Source organism: Colletotrichum fructicola (genome assembly GCF_000319635.2).
Source record: "Colletotrichum fructicola Nara gc5 chromosome Unknown KSG_Nara_v1_contig02, whole genome shotgun sequence".
Classification (NCBI taxonomy): Eukaryota; Fungi; Ascomycota; class Sordariomycetes; order Glomerellales; family Glomerellaceae; genus Colletotrichum; species Colletotrichum fructicola.
The window spans coordinates 461,447-476,595 of record NW_027094052.1 but is presented as its reverse complement, the minus strand read 5'-3'; the positions used below and the strand labels follow the sequence as shown (position 1 = coordinate 476,595).

Below are 15,149 nucleotides of genomic sequence, written 5' to 3'. Positions count from 1 at the left end.
ACCAGTCCTTCATGAGATGCCCACCTTCTCTCCATGTCTTTGTCCGAAGAGAGAGCTCTCGGTGAACGAGGAGTTTCGACATCTTCCAGCATCTCCACATCTTTCTCTTCATTCTTTCCGGTCCGTATCTTGTTGGCCATAGTGGCGTTTTCCAAGAGACTTCGATTGGAACGTTCACTATTTGGATGAGCAGATAATATCGATTTGACCTCGGACAGGCATGCATCAAAACACAATTTTTGTGTGAATTGATTCTAATGTATGAGGCGAGTAATGATAATTTTCAACCCGCAGACATTATTCATTGTGCAAGGAGATACCGCAAGAGTATGCAGTCTATCATAGGTGGTCTTTGATGGGGCTTGTTCTGTCGGGAAAGCTGATGCGAGAGCCGATATACGACGAGGGGTATGAGGGGTTCGAGGGGTTCAAGTTACCGAAAGCGGCAATGCTATCGACCGTTGCATATCGGCAGTTGACCAGCCCAGGCTAATATTTGCCTCGAATTATTCGTGTTATTTTCAGTGATCTGTGACGTGCATCTTTCTCTCTTCTCCTAATTTTCTCCCTTCATTTCTGACGTTCGCGGAACCATGGAACCTCTATCTATCAGTCAAGACCGATTGTGAGGTCCGCGTACATTGAAAATGGCAAAATGAGATTTTCCCATTGACTAGTCAACCGCTACTCTACAAACCTCAACGTAACGGTTCTTGTGCAAACCTATATGATGTAGAAGTGGCACCCAAAGATCTCTTGACTCAAGTATTTCCCATCCACACGAGCACCGGTGCTTTTCTGTCTGTCAACAAGAGCTCTGAGTAACTCGGACACTTTGAGGGCATTCTGTGCACCCTTTCTGTCCAGACGCGGAGACTGAAGTCTGCCGGCATCCTCGTCACTGGAGTCTGTCTCGCAAATTGGCTGTAGCTCTCCCAGCGCCCTGAGCTGACGGACAGTCCAATCTTGCTGCATAGGGTCTGCCACTTCGCAACCAAAAAGATAACAAGTCCACATAAGCCCTGGATGTATCACATTATCTGACTGGCGGGGGACGTCTGCATCAAATGCAACATCTGTTGCTGCCTGCCCGACGCTGCGACGGAGCATGTCTCCCGTCTGTTTCACGGCTTTCCTTGCAATGGCCGTATGCTTCAGGGACCAGAATGCAACTCGGTGAATGTAGAGAAAATGTGCCCAGAAGGTTGCGATGTAGACGCTGAAAAGTTGCTCCAGCCTCTTGGCAATGCTTTCGCTCACAAAGTGCTTCAGTTGGTGTGCACAGAGATTTAATATTCCTGGCCTGTGCTTCCACAGTTCCTGCAGCTCTTCTTCATAACCTCTGCAGGCGGTAATGACCTCATACTCATCCTCAGGTGTCTCACGTATTCTGTGATGGCGATCGTGACATCCGATGCGTCTGGAGTATGCTTGTGACTTTATGTGAAACTCAAGCGCGGGTTGCAAGATGATGTTGAAAATATCCGCCCTGATGACCCTTGGCGACGGTGACAGTGGTGGTTGTGACGACAGCAGATAAGCTAGACGATTCTGGGAAGTCTTTGGGTACCCATTGACTCTTGCGCCGTCGTGAGAAGAAGGCTCCCAGCTCTCTACAGACATCTCGCCGTCCTCATCATCAACGTCTTCGTCAGGAGGCTTTGTAGGTCTTGGTTGCAAAGCCACTCTGTGGGCACCTTCGGTCAAGAGATGGCGGCCCCCCATATGCGACATTTTCGAATCAAGAAGCGTAAGCCATTGAAATACGTGGGTCGACCCCGAGTTCCAATTTCGACCTTTCACGATGATGTCTTCCGCCAGATTGGAGGGAAAAGAGGGCCGGGCGTTATCCGCATTGTCACTAGTAATCTGATAAGCATTAGAGATTGTTACCGAAACCGTAACTAGTTGGTGTAAACATTTATTTACACTCACCTCAAACCAAGCAAGAAGGAACAAGGTTACAAGAAGCGAATTGCTGTGTTTATCTTCCCAGCCCTCCGATCGAAGAGCGATTTCCATCGAAACACGAGCTGTTTCTTGCAATTGCCATGACAGACTTTCCGAAGTTCCAACTGCCTGAGTTGAACCTTTTGCGTGGCCAAAGTCGAAAGTGATCATACTGAGAGCGAACAGGGCGTGTTTAACATGTTCATTGCCTTCCTTGACCTTCTGTATGACATAACGCTTGATTCTTCTCCAGCCAAAGGGGTCGATGCCAACGAGTGATGCTGGAGGGCGTAATTCGCTTTCGAACTGCTTTAACAATGCTTTTTGAATATCTGATGACAACAGCGGTGGTGAAACAGGAAGCATAGGTCGCTCTCTATGTACGTCGCCAAGCTGGGTTTCCCGTCCATCGTATTCGTTATGAGTGACCATGTCTCCACTGTCTTGGTTCCGCAGGTTGTCCAGAACAGAAAGGGGGGATAGCCGGTCATTCCATTCGCGATCAGGTTGGCTCGTCCGGCTTCGCGATGTGCCTTGAACTGCATCCAAACTGTGGCTTGAATCAAGCCTATGCGGGGAACCGGCGAAGGTGAGAGACGTGAACGAGAAAGAGGGATCTGGCATAGGTACGTAGTCGTAAAATGACATGGGATTATCGTTGTTCCATGCCAATTCGTTGCTGCCCCAGGTATCGCCCGGGACTATCAAGGAGTCCAAACTTGTCAACTCCATAGACGGCAGATTTTTCATTGCGCCATTCAACGTGACTGAGGACGCATGCACCTGGGTTTCTCGGGGCTCTTCTAAAAGGGTCTCGCATGCGTCGGAGTGGGATAGATCTGGTGACGTAGACTTAGTGCGTTCGAGAGAGGGGATATCTTCTCTTTGGATTGTGGAATGTCTCTGTGACTGCCGCTGCTGTGCTACGAAAACACACTCCATTTGCAGGCGATCGCAGTGTCCACAAATTGGTCTGTTTTCATCGCATCGCACCCGTCGTAGTTTGCAAGTCTGGCATCCATTTCGAGAACGGGGTCCAGATCTTCCGAGGCCTGTTGTTTTTCGTCGCCTTACGCCTCCTTGAGACGGCATGTTGACATGCTTTGAACACGAAAGGACTTTCCCTCTTTTTGTGAAGCGGGGAAGTTGGGTGAGGGCACAGCAGGCGATCCTGGATGCTATGCCTGTCTCCTCATTGATGAGCTAATGATCCGCATGCAGCCAAGGAGATATTTACCCCACGGGGATAACGCTGAGTTTGCGGGGTGAGCGTTGGCGGACCCGAGTTGTCTGCACTTGCTGAAACTGCTTTTTCTCATTGCCTGATCATTCCCCACACGATTTGGACAAATTAATTTGCGTCTGATCTAGATTGGCCTCAAAGTTTGGCTCTAGGCAAAGCATTCTCGCCCCTTTTTGTTGCCAAAATCCCAGTAGCAAGGAGCCGCAAGTCCGGCTTCCTCAGTTTTCCGCTCGCCGTCTTGGGCCAAACGCAAAAGTCTGCGTGCGAGCCGAGCCATATTATGTACTTTGGTTGTTTAAACCTCGCCAGCGTCTCTGCTACCCAGGTCTGTAGTTCTCTATCCATTGGCCTGCTGCCACTGCTGCTGTCGGAAGATGGCTCAACAAAGGCACAGATTTGCTCCCCATATTTCTCATCTGGTACGCCAATAACAGCTGCTTGAGATATAGCTGGATGAGCTACCAGGCGTTCTTCGATCTCTAGCGGCGCGATGTTTTCTCCGCCGCGAATGATCATATCCTTGATGCGGCCCGTGATCACGAAGAATCCCTCCTCGTCCAAATACCCTTCATCTCCGGTATGAAACCACTCCAGCCCGTCCTCATCTGATATTTTATGTGCCTTTCCAGTCATCGCATCATTCCCATAGTAGCATGTCTGAACGCCGTATCCGCGGAGCAGAATCTCTCCTCGCTCTCCCCACGGTACAGTTCTTCCGGTCGAAGAATCGGCGATACGTGCGGAGAATCCGGGGAAGAGTCGTCCTGACGTGATAGTGCGTTGAGGGATTATATCCGTATCCCGCGTCATCGTGACAATGGATGAAGCTTCAGTCATGCCCCAGTTTGTGTGTGTTTGGGTGATGCCAAAAGCGGACCACACGTGCCTCATGAGCGCTTCGGGGACAGCTGAACCTGCAAGTATTGCGAATCGTAGACTGTCAAGATTGTATCTGCTGAAGTTGGGATGGGCTATCTCCGCCACGAACATGGTAGTGACTCCGTACAGCCCAGTGCATTGATATGTTGGAATACAGGCCAGAGTCGCCTCGATGTTGAAATGGTTGTCGGGAAGAATTATTGAGGCTCCATGAGCCGCCACAGTGGCCAGACCGATAATAAGCCCGAAGCTGTGAAAGAAGGGAACTGGAAGACACACTCTGTCCGACGCCTTTAGATACATGGTATCTCCAATGAATCTTCCCGTGTTGTAGATCCCTTGATGAGTCAGGGCAGCGGCTTTGGGAAGGCCCGTAGAACCGCTGGTGAACTGGAGGTTCATCATGTCCCTACCGTCCAAGGTATCTTGGATTGCAAGTAGATCAACAACGTCTTTCATACCGCTTCTGACAACCTCTTCGTAGTCCAGGGATACATCGCCAAACTCTCCGTTCGAGTGTGCCACAATGATGGTTTCCGGGGACGGAACTCCGGCTTTTAAGTTGCGTATCCATGGCCTGTAGTCGTACCTATCGAAACCGGGGACCATGACAAGGACTGAGACTCTGCAAGATGACATGACTGAGTGAAGCTCCTGCTCAGTGTACGCATAGTTGACTAGGGTCACCAAAGCTCCGAGCTTGGTGCAGGCGAAGAAGATTTCCACATACTCAATCTCGTTGCCCATGAGTATGGCCACGCGGTCCCCACGTTGGACACCAAGTGAAGCCAGCCCCTGTGCAAGACGGTCGCTTCTGTCGCTCGCCTGGGCGTATGTGAGACTCTTGCGCTGATGGTGAGAAGCCACCAGCAATGCGTCAGGCCTTTTCCGAGCTTGTTCACGTATGAGATTGCCGAATGTCTTGTTGATGATTCCCGGTTGGTCCGAACCATGTATGATGGAGCCTCCGCTCCTGGCTACCTTTGCCATGGCAGCCATTCCAGCTCTGTCTGTCTCGATGTTGGCCATTGTCGTTGGTGCCAACATTGACAGCGGTTGCAGGTGATCTCAAGACTACTCTACACATAACCTTTAGGCAGTCTTCACTACAATTTTTATCCATATTTATCGGCGGTAATCAATACAAAATGAATTGAGACGGTCCTCGAACAGGCATCTGGCCTTTGTCGGATATGCGGGTAACCCCCCGAATCCAGTCTGCAGCCTACGCCGATCGCGACAGGCGATACGCGATACCCGAGACGCGATAGCCCGCCAAGTCGGAACTAGATGCCCGCTTGAATAATCCCCAAATCTCCGATGTTTTTTCGGGAAATCTGACAACAATATTATGCTAGTTTGAGATCCCTAAAAACATCTCTTGCCATCTTTAGGTACCATAAGCTGATACTGACTGGACAGCTGCAATTTCCCCAATTCTGCCCAATGAAATATCAGCAGAAGACGTTCGTTGTTACAGGAGGGTAAGATGATTCAGTTTTGATTGGGATTCAATTTAGGGCTCACCAGTTCCTAGTCTTTCTGGCCTAGGCAAAGGTACTGTAGAAAGGCTTTCGCAACTTGGTGGCAATGTGGCAGTCATAGACTTGGCGTTGCCAGATAAGCCCAAGGAGGGATCGTCTCCCGTTCAGTACTTCAATGCAGATGTTTCAAAGACTCAAGAGATCACTGCAGCTGTCAACAAGATAGTTGCTTGGAATAAGGCAACTGGCTCAGTCATCGCTGGCGTTGTTAGTTGTGCTGGATTTCTGGGGCCCTCAAAGGTAGGCCAACGCTCTTGGACACGGTACATCGATAACGAAGCTAACCAACAAGTCTCGTAGATCATCTCGAAGAATGGAACCTCCATGTTACTCGATCAGTTCTCCAAGGTCATTGACATCAACCTGATCGGCACAGTCGACCTGATTAGACAATTCGTTCCCTATATCGCCACTCAATCGCCAAATGCCACAGGTGAGAGGGGCGTACTGATCACAGTTTCTTCGGCAGCCGCATTCGATGGACAAGAAGGCCAGACAGCGTACGGAGCGGCCAAGGGCGCCATAGCCTCCATGACCTTGCCGCTGGCTCGTGATCTCTCATGTTGGGGTATAAGAGCCGTGTGCATCGCGCCTGGGTTATTCGACACTGGCATGGCGGCAAGTATGCCACAAAAGGCCAAAGAGAGTCTGGAAAATTCGTTGGAGTTCCCCGCTAGGGCCGGAGAACCGGAGGAGTTTGCTAGCTTGGTCGAGCACGTTATTGATAATTCAATGCTCAATGGCACTGTCATCTGCTTGGATGGAGCTGCGAGAATGCCCAGTCGTCTGTAACTTTGGGACGATGCATGACAGTGGTCGCAGCAGTAGATTAGCTGACTTAATGTTATCAAAGAAAAGATTTCCAGTTATGATGAGCCGATGTGATAAAAGACGGGAGGCTAGGAACAGAACCGGATCCAATCTTGGTAACAAATAAATTACCACCTCGGTAGTTCGGCACGTCTGTCAGGGGTGGCATTCAATCAAGGTTCTCCATTCTACTTGAACCACCAATGGGCGATAGGGCATACACAGTTCGTATCCTGCTGGGGCTCGTATTCTGTTGGGTCAACAGCGACACGGGCTAAATGTTCAAGCCGGAGTTCGAAACAGGCAGGTCAAACGAACGAAGAAGATCGATTCCTACGAACTTGCCATCTATAACATCTGACATCGCGTACGGACGGGTAATCGGCACTCGCGTTCATTCTCGCTGTGCCAACTGCAGGACGGATTTTCTGAATCTTGGTTGAAGCCCGTATTGAAAACATGCGGCGAGGTTCATCATGATCGTATTCTCAACATCATCACTAGGCACATTGAGGAAGGTAGCATCGCGAGGTGCTCCATCCAAGCTTCTCTCAATCTAGCCGAGGGAGTTAAGAAGGACCATGGACGTCAGTCACTTGCGACATCTCTTCACCTTCAGGCATTGTGTATTTCGATATCGCTGGTGAAGGGATCATGAAGTCGTTCGCTCTGCTGTCGCTGACAGCCTTGCTGTCGTTGGCTGCGGCTGCACCCGCCTCTCAAAGGTTTCACAAAGTCCATGAGAAGCGAAGCGGCCAATCTGAGGTCTGGACCAGAGGATATCGGCTCCCTCCCTCAAGCCGATTTGTATTGCGGATCGGGCTGCGACAGCAGAATCTCGAACTCGCGGACACCCTCCTTTACGAAGTCTCTGACCCATCTTCGAGCCAATACGCGAAGCACTACACCCAGCAGGATATCATCGACAAGTTTGCACCATCTGACAAAACAATTACCGCCGTCCAATCCTGGGTCTCAGAAAACGGCGCAACTTCAGTTTTATCCAAGGACAGGGGATGGCTGCATGTCAACACCACCGTGGCGGATGCAGAGAGGATGCTCCACGCTCAGTACTACGAGTACCATCAGGCAGCTGGAAACCACTCGACGGTGGCTTGCGAAGAGTACTCTGTCCCGGAGAATATTCAACGTCACATCGACTTCATCCAGCCAGGAGTCATTCTTGCCGCTCCTAAGACTCCCCAACTCAAGACCAAGTTCAGAAAACGAGGCTTTTCCTCTGTCCAGCAAGCTGGAGCCGACCGGGCTTCCAATGATACCTCTGCATGCAGCGACAATGTCACTCCGGCCTGCATCAAGGCGCTCTACAATATTCCCGACAACACTTTTAATCATTCTTCTAATAGCCTGGGTATTTACGAGACGGGAGATTACTACGCGCAGGAAGATCTCAACTTGTTCTTCACCAAGTATACCCCCAATATTCCCAACGGCACGCATCCTACTCTGGTCTCTATCGATGCCGGCCTTGCCCCAGCTGAGCCAAAGTTCGCTGATGGAGAGTCGGACCTGGATCTTCAGGTCGCCTATCCCCTAATCCATCCTCAAGGTGTCACGCTGTACCAGACAGACGACAAGATTTACACCATCAGCGGTGCGGGAGGCCTGTTCAACAATCTCCTCAACGCTGTCGATGGTTCGTATTGTTCTTACTGTGCCTTTGGCGAAAAGGGAAATGATGACAACTTTGACGATGTGTATCCCGACACGACGAGCCCCGATGGTTATCAGGGCGAGGTGCAGTGCGGTATCTCAACTCTAACGAATGTGATCTCCATCTCATACAGCAAGTCAGAAGCCGATCTCCCCTTCTACTACCAACAGAGGCAGTGCAATGAGTTCATGAAACTGGCTTTGCAGGGCCACACCATTTTGGTCGCCTCAGGAGATGCCGGTGTCGCCTCTCGTCCCTGGGATCCGTTCCCCAATGGACGTCTCGGTGAGAACAACACTTTATTCAATCCCAACTTCCCTGGTAACTGTCCGTACGTCACGACCGTCGGTGGAACTATGATGTCTCCTGGGGCATCTGTCAGCGACCCTGAGGTTGCCGCTTATCTCCCCCACCAAGATGGGACCGATGACACGTACACCAGTGGCGGCGGCTTCAGCATCATCTACTCGATCCCAAGCTACCAGAGCGCAGCAATTGACGACTATTTCGCCAAGCATGACCCGGGCCTGAAGTCTTTCAGCTCCCTCCACAATGCTACACACAACGATTCTTCGCCCGTCGGAGCGAACGGGGGTATCTATAACCGCATCGGAAGAGGCATGCCAGAGTAACTGACAACGCACTCCCTATTTTGAGGACGATAGCTAATGTGAATTATCACCTAGTGTATCCGCCATCAGTCAGAACCTAGCTACTTTTGTTGATCTCGACTATGGACTCATCAGCGGTACTAGCGCCGCAACCCCGTTGTTCGCATCTCTGATCACCATCATCAACGAGCACAGGCTGCAGGCTGGGAAAGCACCCGTCGGCTTCATCAACCCAACACTCTACGCCAACCCCCAGATTTTCAATGATATTACAAGCGGCAATAACGAGGGATGCAACACAAAGGGGTTCTCTGCGGTGCCTGGGTGGGACCCAGTCACGGGACTGGGAACTCCAAAGTTTCCTGAGATGTTAGAACTCTTCATGAGCTTGCCTTAGCTTAAGAAAGATTTTGTTAAGTCTGGTCGAGTGTGCGTCTGGCTATGAAAATTTCCTGTCCATTCGGTATCAAAGGAACCCCAAATTGCAGTCGTAATCCAATACATGACAAACTCGCTACACCCACAACTTGCGCACTCGCAAGGCAAGTTGTAAAACTCGCAATAACAGTTCCTCTCGATACGAGGGGCTTGCACTCACACACCATCCTCATCAGTGGTCTTGTGCCGAAGAGTTGCAACCGCGGCTTGCAGCTTCCTTCTGACACTTTGCAAAAATGGCTGCCTGCCTTGATACCTCTCCGAGAGCTCCAATGACCTTTCCGGTTCCCTCCACGAAACCGTACAGAGCATATGGGATACCCATGTCGTTACAGAACTCTTGTACCAACTTTTGCGCACGGCGGAGATTTTGTCGAGGGATGCGGGGGAAGAGATGGTGGATCACCCGAAACTGCAAGCCACCGTGGAAGAAGTCAAGCCATTTAGGACAATCGATATCCATAGTGGTTCAGAGCATTTTCTGAGGAAATGATTCCTGGGGGCCGAGGTCGACGGTACTCATGGCAAAGTGCGAAAGGGTAATCTGGACGTGTAAGGGGAGTACGGTTACATGGCTGACCATGACGAAGATGAGCCGGCTCATGTTATTAGGAATCGACTTATAGACGATGCCGTAACCGTATCAGCTCCAGAAGAAGACTTGACCGACGATTTCTAGATACCTGCGCCACTATGACGGCCCTTTTCGAGGGGCCTGGCCCGTCAGGAGGTACTCCCATGAAAGACGATAAAGATTGAAGCGCCCAAGGGCTAGCAGTGGGTAGTATGAGTACTTCTGGAACCTGACGCAAAAGCATGCCACAGCATCGTAACCCATTATCCGATCATAATAGGTGGAGCTCAGGCTGGCCAAGAACCTATGCGAAATAGCCAGGAAGGGTAGGTACTCGACATCTGGGTCGTGCTCGGGCGAATTAGTGACGATATGATGGATGTTGTGACTCTTCTTCCACCAGCCGAGGGACAAACCGCCCATAAAATCCGCGATGAAGATACCGAGGACACTGTCTATGTGAAAGCGGTGCGTGATGCCTATGTGGCCAGCGTCGTGGGCAGCAAACGACATCTGATGCCAGAAGGCCCCCATGCAGACTGCGCTGGCCACGAACAAGCCCCAATGCAAGAACAGCAGCATGGCGGCGAAAAGCATGGAGCATCGGAAGATTTCAACGACATACGCCATGTAGTTGCAGTCATATGACCCCTGAGCTCTCAAGCGGTCGTCGAGGCGTCAGTAAGCGGCCACCATGGCGTCCTGGTTGGCCCGGTCCAAAGAAGGGTACGTCTCGAGGTCGAGGGAGATCTTCTGCTTCGTGACGAAATCGAGGTGTGCCATGGCATCGCCGTCCGCATGGGCGGAAGGGACGGACGATACAGTAGGTGGACTGAGTGTATTGGCTGCGGTGCGACTCTCTCGGCGCGCAGGGCCGCTGTCGTCGGAAGTGTCGCTTTCAGGTACACTCGAGCGGTGCAAAGAGGCGGGAGGGAGTGCGGTATCGGCATCTTGACAGGCATCCCGGTCGCCGTCAGAGCGAGCACGAAACGTGCCACCCTGAATAGGCGGGATGAAGTTCTCCCATCTGCCTTGAATAGACCCGATACGGTAGCGGCTCATACGTTGAACTGCCTCGATCGAGTGAAGACTGTGGTTTACGGCTCGTCAGAGAGTACTACCTCCATGTTACCCAATAGGTATGGGCTCAAAGAGGTACCAGGGCACGAATCCGATACGCGACAGCGAACCCAGAGGGAGACCTACACCGTGGCCTCATCTGTGGCATCTCGGCCAACCATGTGAAGGATCGACTTGTCACCGCCCGGGTGGTAAGGAATCCACGCGTCTGCCTTAATGACGAAGTTGTCGAGAATGAACACCTTGCGGCCCTGGGCTATCAGCGCCTCGACGTCCCTCCTGGACAAAACAGGGAGTATGTTCCCGTTTATTTGGCCCATGACGGACATATGGTCTTCGGAACGAGACACACCAATTGCCATGGTCATCTTCAGTGCCCGGAGAGGTTGTGTGATTGTGCGCACCACAGAGCAAGCCGTGGGGGAGGTTGCCTGGGATGAGTGTGCTGGATCGAAATGAAATATTCACGCACCTTAATTGCTTCACTGCTTTGGTAACGGCATAAAATAGGCGTGTTAGAACAAACCTAAATTCGCATCTATAGTTCTTTTTGGTTACATCTATAGTTTTCTTAGTTTTTCCATGTCTCTACACAACGCCACAACAGCCTCTTTCTGGTTTGGCTTCAGCATTCTTGTACTGCTCACTTGGTATCATACTCATCGGGCTAAAGTCCCATTTTTAGCTCCGTATATTGCAAACCTCGCTCAACCTACTGCTTGTGCAATCGCAACACAAGTCATCAAGACGGTGAGGATAGTTCCTCCCGGTACAAAGGCATTCTGGAGGTCGAAACGGTCAACCCAGATGAGCCAAGGAGCGGCAGAAAGTATCAAGAACATGAAAGAAAACAAAAGCCACCAGAGTATCTTCTTGGCAGAAAATCCCATTTCTGCATGTATGCCCCAACCCATTGTCCTCATTGTTTTGTTGAAGTCTGGGGGAATCTTCTTTTTCGGAAGCATAGATATCATTTCTGCTTGCCCTCTGACTGAATCAGGGTACCTCAGACCAGAGACAATCTGAGCAGCAACCAGCTTCTTCTGGATATCGTCCGGCGGGTGGATGCTATGTTCATACTCTTCTGTTTCGTTTGCCTTTTTCCCATCATTTGGAAGGCATAGTTCCCCAAGGAGAACTTGGTCTTGGCCAGTCTTAATAATGTAGAACTACCAGTATTCATCAGTCAAGTATGTTCTCGGCTTGTCGCGGCCACAACTTGCATGCGCTTATGACTTCAGCACGGGTTTTCAAAATGACATCCAATGAAACTTTGTACAAACCGCTCTGAAATCGACTCCAACGCAACTTTTCCACGACAGACGGTTCAGAACCCACTCAAATCCCCCGAGCCATCCAGTCAGTAAGTTCTCTCTCGTCCGATCGAGAGCTCGAACTGTTTGCCGATAGAATTGCTCATCGGTAGAGGCCTGGTCCAGGCAAATTGGCCTTCGCATGGTCTCCTTCGGTTCACTGAAGAACTTGTCTATGCACCAATAAATCTCCTTTGACACTTCCGCTTCCTCTGGGGCAGGTGCAGTCGTGCTTGTGCCACCTGCTGCCGAACCTACTGCACTTGTCCCTGGAGCTACGGCATGTCGCTGTCCAGGTCTGGGAGGCTGCCACTGTTTATGGCTTGATAACGCCATTTCGATGTCCTCCGGTGCGTGGCTAGTGATAGCTGGCAACATTGTCATGCCGTTGTTGAATGTGGGCGGGCGAACAATACGATTTATATCGCTCAGCCTGATCCTGAGAGAGGATCACCGACAGATGCTTTCCTCCATACTACCTCAAACCAATAGAACGCGTTAGCAACTAATCGTCGAATCAAAATCCAAGCTCCAGTATCAACTTGCCTTCCAATCAACCCGGACCTCTCCCTCAAGGCATGGCCTGACAAGTGGTGGTAGTGGCGACCAGTCAACCGAACATCCTATCCATTGCTCGGTTTTGCACCTCACTCTATCAAACATCGATATCTGAGGTTCTGGTCCGCCTGGATGAAATTTGACCATACGTGTTCCGTCATGATAAGAGCAACCCGGAACTCCTAATCCCTAAGGTTGCACGATTTGTTTTTAGTATGAATGACGTACTTCTTATCCTCACCAATTTCATGAAGAACATATACAGTATCCCGATAGTGCCTATAGCACATACCTTCACCATACTCTGGCAGACGGACCGAGCGTCCAGTCTGGCACCTTTCCCTTCCAGCATGTCTAATAACACATGTCGAATCCGAGCTATATATTGGTTCTTGAGACTCAAGACTTGTATTATATCCGCCAGCGTCTGTTTCCGGTGTTCGGTGAGGTAGGTGGGGTCCCATAACAGACAATTTTCGTCTTCAATGTCGACAAATTCGTTCGGGTTATCAGAATCCTTGGAAAAGAAGTCTCCAAGTTGAAGAATTCTTTCCCGACCGTCGACGATGAAGATTGACAGTTGGACAAGGATCTTGCAAAGATGCTGGATGTCTCTCAAAAACAGTCGTTGTAGGAATAGCACAAGCCGTGCCTTTACCGCTGTTTCTCCTTCTTCCGCCAGCAGATTCTGAAGAAAGTCCCCCTTGACACGACCATCTTTATCCATGAACGACTCCACTCTTATGATTCCAAAGTTTGTGAACTTCAGTACCATCTGGCCAGAGGTATCGTCAACATACACCAATATATCGAAGGCGCGAGTGTTGACGAGTGTTTGAGAGATTTCATGGTAGTATGCGAGAGCGCTCGAGAGGCCGACAAACTGGCTCCACAAAAATGATCGACCAAGTGAAACAAGCTCCATTTCGTCAAAGGTCCCGACTAGGAGCTGCTCAAGGGTCCCCAAGGCCTGCGGAAATGCAATCATCAAACGAGGTCCTGAGAATTCCGACTCAACGAAGGCCGACAAAATGTCAGCAATGTGAGGATGTTGTAGAGATTGCCTCAGTCGAAGAGAGGAATAATCGTCGTAGAAACTATCCCAGGAGGCATATTTTGGAAGACGTTTGACGGTGAACTCAGCGGCAGAGTTAGCAAATACCGATAGGCACAAATATGGCGGCGAGTAAAAGGCTGGCTTCTGTCTTACCTTAATCGCGAATGGCAAATCTTTCCTCGCGGTCTTACAAGACGCCACGCCGTTAACATCGAACAAGGATGTTTGCCCTTCAGAACCTATTTCGGTTCCGAACAAACCGTTTGCCACTCGGCTATGACCCTCAGAATCCAAAGTCAATCCTGTGAAAGGAGAGGTTCCGATATCCAAGGTAACCAGCCGATCTCCGTACGTAACCCCGAACACGGCCCTATCTCTCTTACGCTTACCTCGAATAAATTGATGATGCTTGATGCTATTAGCTGGTACTGTATCTCTTTTGGGGTCTGCTATTGAGAGTGGCTGGCCGAATAGCCCATGGAACGTCTCGGTCTTCTCACGGTGTTTGAGATACCCTGATGCAGTCTGGAGAATATGCTCTATGTCTTCTTCTGTGAGCCGGCGTAGTCCCAGGCTGAAGCACCATTTGTCCCCTCGGACCTAAATCGAAATGTGAGCCTTTGTCTGTAAGCTTTCATCCTGTCAACAGTACCGTCACACCGAGCTTTCCCCTCCGAGATCCTTCGAATGCAGAGCCGAACCGGCGCATCAACTGTTCGCCGTATTCACTCCTGAAATCTGATTTGGGGGACGAATGTCTGAGATACTCATGAAGAGTCTTGTAGTCCACATCTTGAGTGTTCAAAGTGTGCATAGGCTCTGTTTCAGTATGCTCCATCTCTGCAGAAGAGTACGCTGTAAGTCTCAGCGTCTAGACTTTGGAGCCGCCCAGTCTCCGGCTCCACGTGAGTTCTCGACGGCGATAAGTTAAAGAGTTGTATCGTTGGCGGTATTCATGTCCTTGGTCTTCTCATTGAGTGTCGTTGATAATAAGCTCGGCCATTCATGTACACGGATTCGAAATCGACTCGAGGATGATTACAATTTCACCTGTGAGGGATTGAAGAAAGCTCTGGAGGAAAGATGAGGTAAATTGAATGCCGTGCTGCAGGGAAGCGGCCGGTCTTTGAGGCTGGTGTATGCTGCTGTGTTCGCATTATCCGCCATGGAAGTCTGCCTCGAATGGATGCCTAAGCTCTTGGCAATAATATTGCGGTTGCCGACAGCAGTCGTACTGAGACAGTGGTTGACTGATGAAGATCATTGCCTAATTGAAGGTGTCGCAGCTCGCGCTAGGAAGCACAAGCCTCATTCTCCCATATCAAATGAAGGATTAGGTGCTCTGGTTCGTCGTTCATTCTCGGTGAAATACACCTTAGTTGACCAGCTCCCCGCAGCCACAAGCAGCTATGAGGCG

General features: G+C 50.4%; 7 protein-coding genes across 7 annotated transcripts; 2 read left to right on the top strand and 5 right to left on the bottom strand.

Annotated features, from left to right (window-relative positions):
- Window positions 1-723: 723 nt before the first annotated feature.
- On the bottom strand, window positions 724-2,121 carry CGGC5_v002817 (uncharacterized protein; the record flags this gene model as incomplete). Its single annotated transcript, XM_032031699.1, has 2 exons — window positions 724-1,869; window positions 1,936-2,121. 2 exons carry the CDS (start codon window positions 2,119-2,121, stop codon window positions 724-726), a joined length of 1,332 nt encoding a protein of 443 aa, XP_031888673.1.
- A 1,207-nt stretch (window positions 2,122-3,328) lies between these two features.
- Window positions 3,329-5,101, bottom strand: sidI-1 (Acyl-CoA ligase sidI; the record flags this gene model as incomplete). Its single annotated transcript, XM_032031698.1, has 1 exon — window positions 3,329-5,101. One exon carries the CDS (start codon window positions 5,099-5,101, stop codon window positions 3,329-3,331), a length of 1,773 nt encoding a protein of 590 aa, XP_031888672.1.
- A 417-nt stretch (window positions 5,102-5,518) lies between these two features.
- On the top strand, window positions 5,519-6,408 carry CGGC5_v002815 (putative oxidoreductase; the record flags this gene model as incomplete). Its single annotated transcript, XM_032031697.1, has 3 exons — window positions 5,519-5,556; window positions 5,610-5,823; window positions 5,917-6,408. 3 exons carry the CDS (start codon window positions 5,519-5,521, stop codon window positions 6,406-6,408), a joined length of 744 nt encoding a protein of 247 aa, XP_031888667.1.
- Window positions 6,409-7,080: 672 nt separating this feature from the next.
- aorO-1 (Aorsin) lies at window positions 7,081-9,109 on the top strand (the record flags this gene model as incomplete). The annotated part of the gene is made up of 2 exons (XM_032031696.1): window positions 7,081-8,729; window positions 8,788-9,109. 2 exons carry the CDS (start codon window positions 7,081-7,083, stop codon window positions 9,107-9,109), a joined length of 1,971 nt encoding a protein of 656 aa, XP_031888666.1.
- A 732-nt stretch (window positions 9,110-9,841) lies between these two features.
- SLD1 (Delta 8-(E)-sphingolipid desaturase) lies at window positions 9,842-10,306 on the bottom strand (the record flags this gene model as incomplete). Its single annotated transcript, XM_032031695.1, has 1 exon — window positions 9,842-10,306. The coding sequence occupies one exon, from the start codon at window positions 10,304-10,306 to the stop codon at window positions 9,842-9,844; it is 465 nt and encodes a 154-aa protein (XP_031888665.1).
- Window positions 10,307-10,402: 96 nt separating this feature from the next.
- On the bottom strand, window positions 10,403-11,124 carry SLD-2 (Delta 8-(E)-sphingolipid desaturase; the record flags this gene model as incomplete). The annotated part of the gene is made up of 2 exons (XM_032031694.1): window positions 10,403-10,814; window positions 10,931-11,124. The coding sequence occupies 2 exons, from the start codon at window positions 11,122-11,124 to the stop codon at window positions 10,403-10,405; spliced, it is 606 nt and encodes a 201-aa protein (XP_031888664.1).
- Window positions 11,125-12,764: 1,640 nt separating this feature from the next.
- On the bottom strand, window positions 12,765-14,570 carry CGGC5_v002811 (uncharacterized protein; the record flags this gene model as incomplete). Its single annotated transcript, XM_066151039.1, has 4 exons — window positions 12,765-12,857; window positions 12,968-13,813; window positions 13,886-14,332; window positions 14,385-14,570. The coding sequence occupies 4 exons, from the start codon at window positions 14,568-14,570 to the stop codon at window positions 12,765-12,767; spliced, it is 1,572 nt and encodes a 523-aa protein (XP_066009355.1).
- Between the last annotated feature and the right edge of the window lie 579 nt (window positions 14,571-15,149).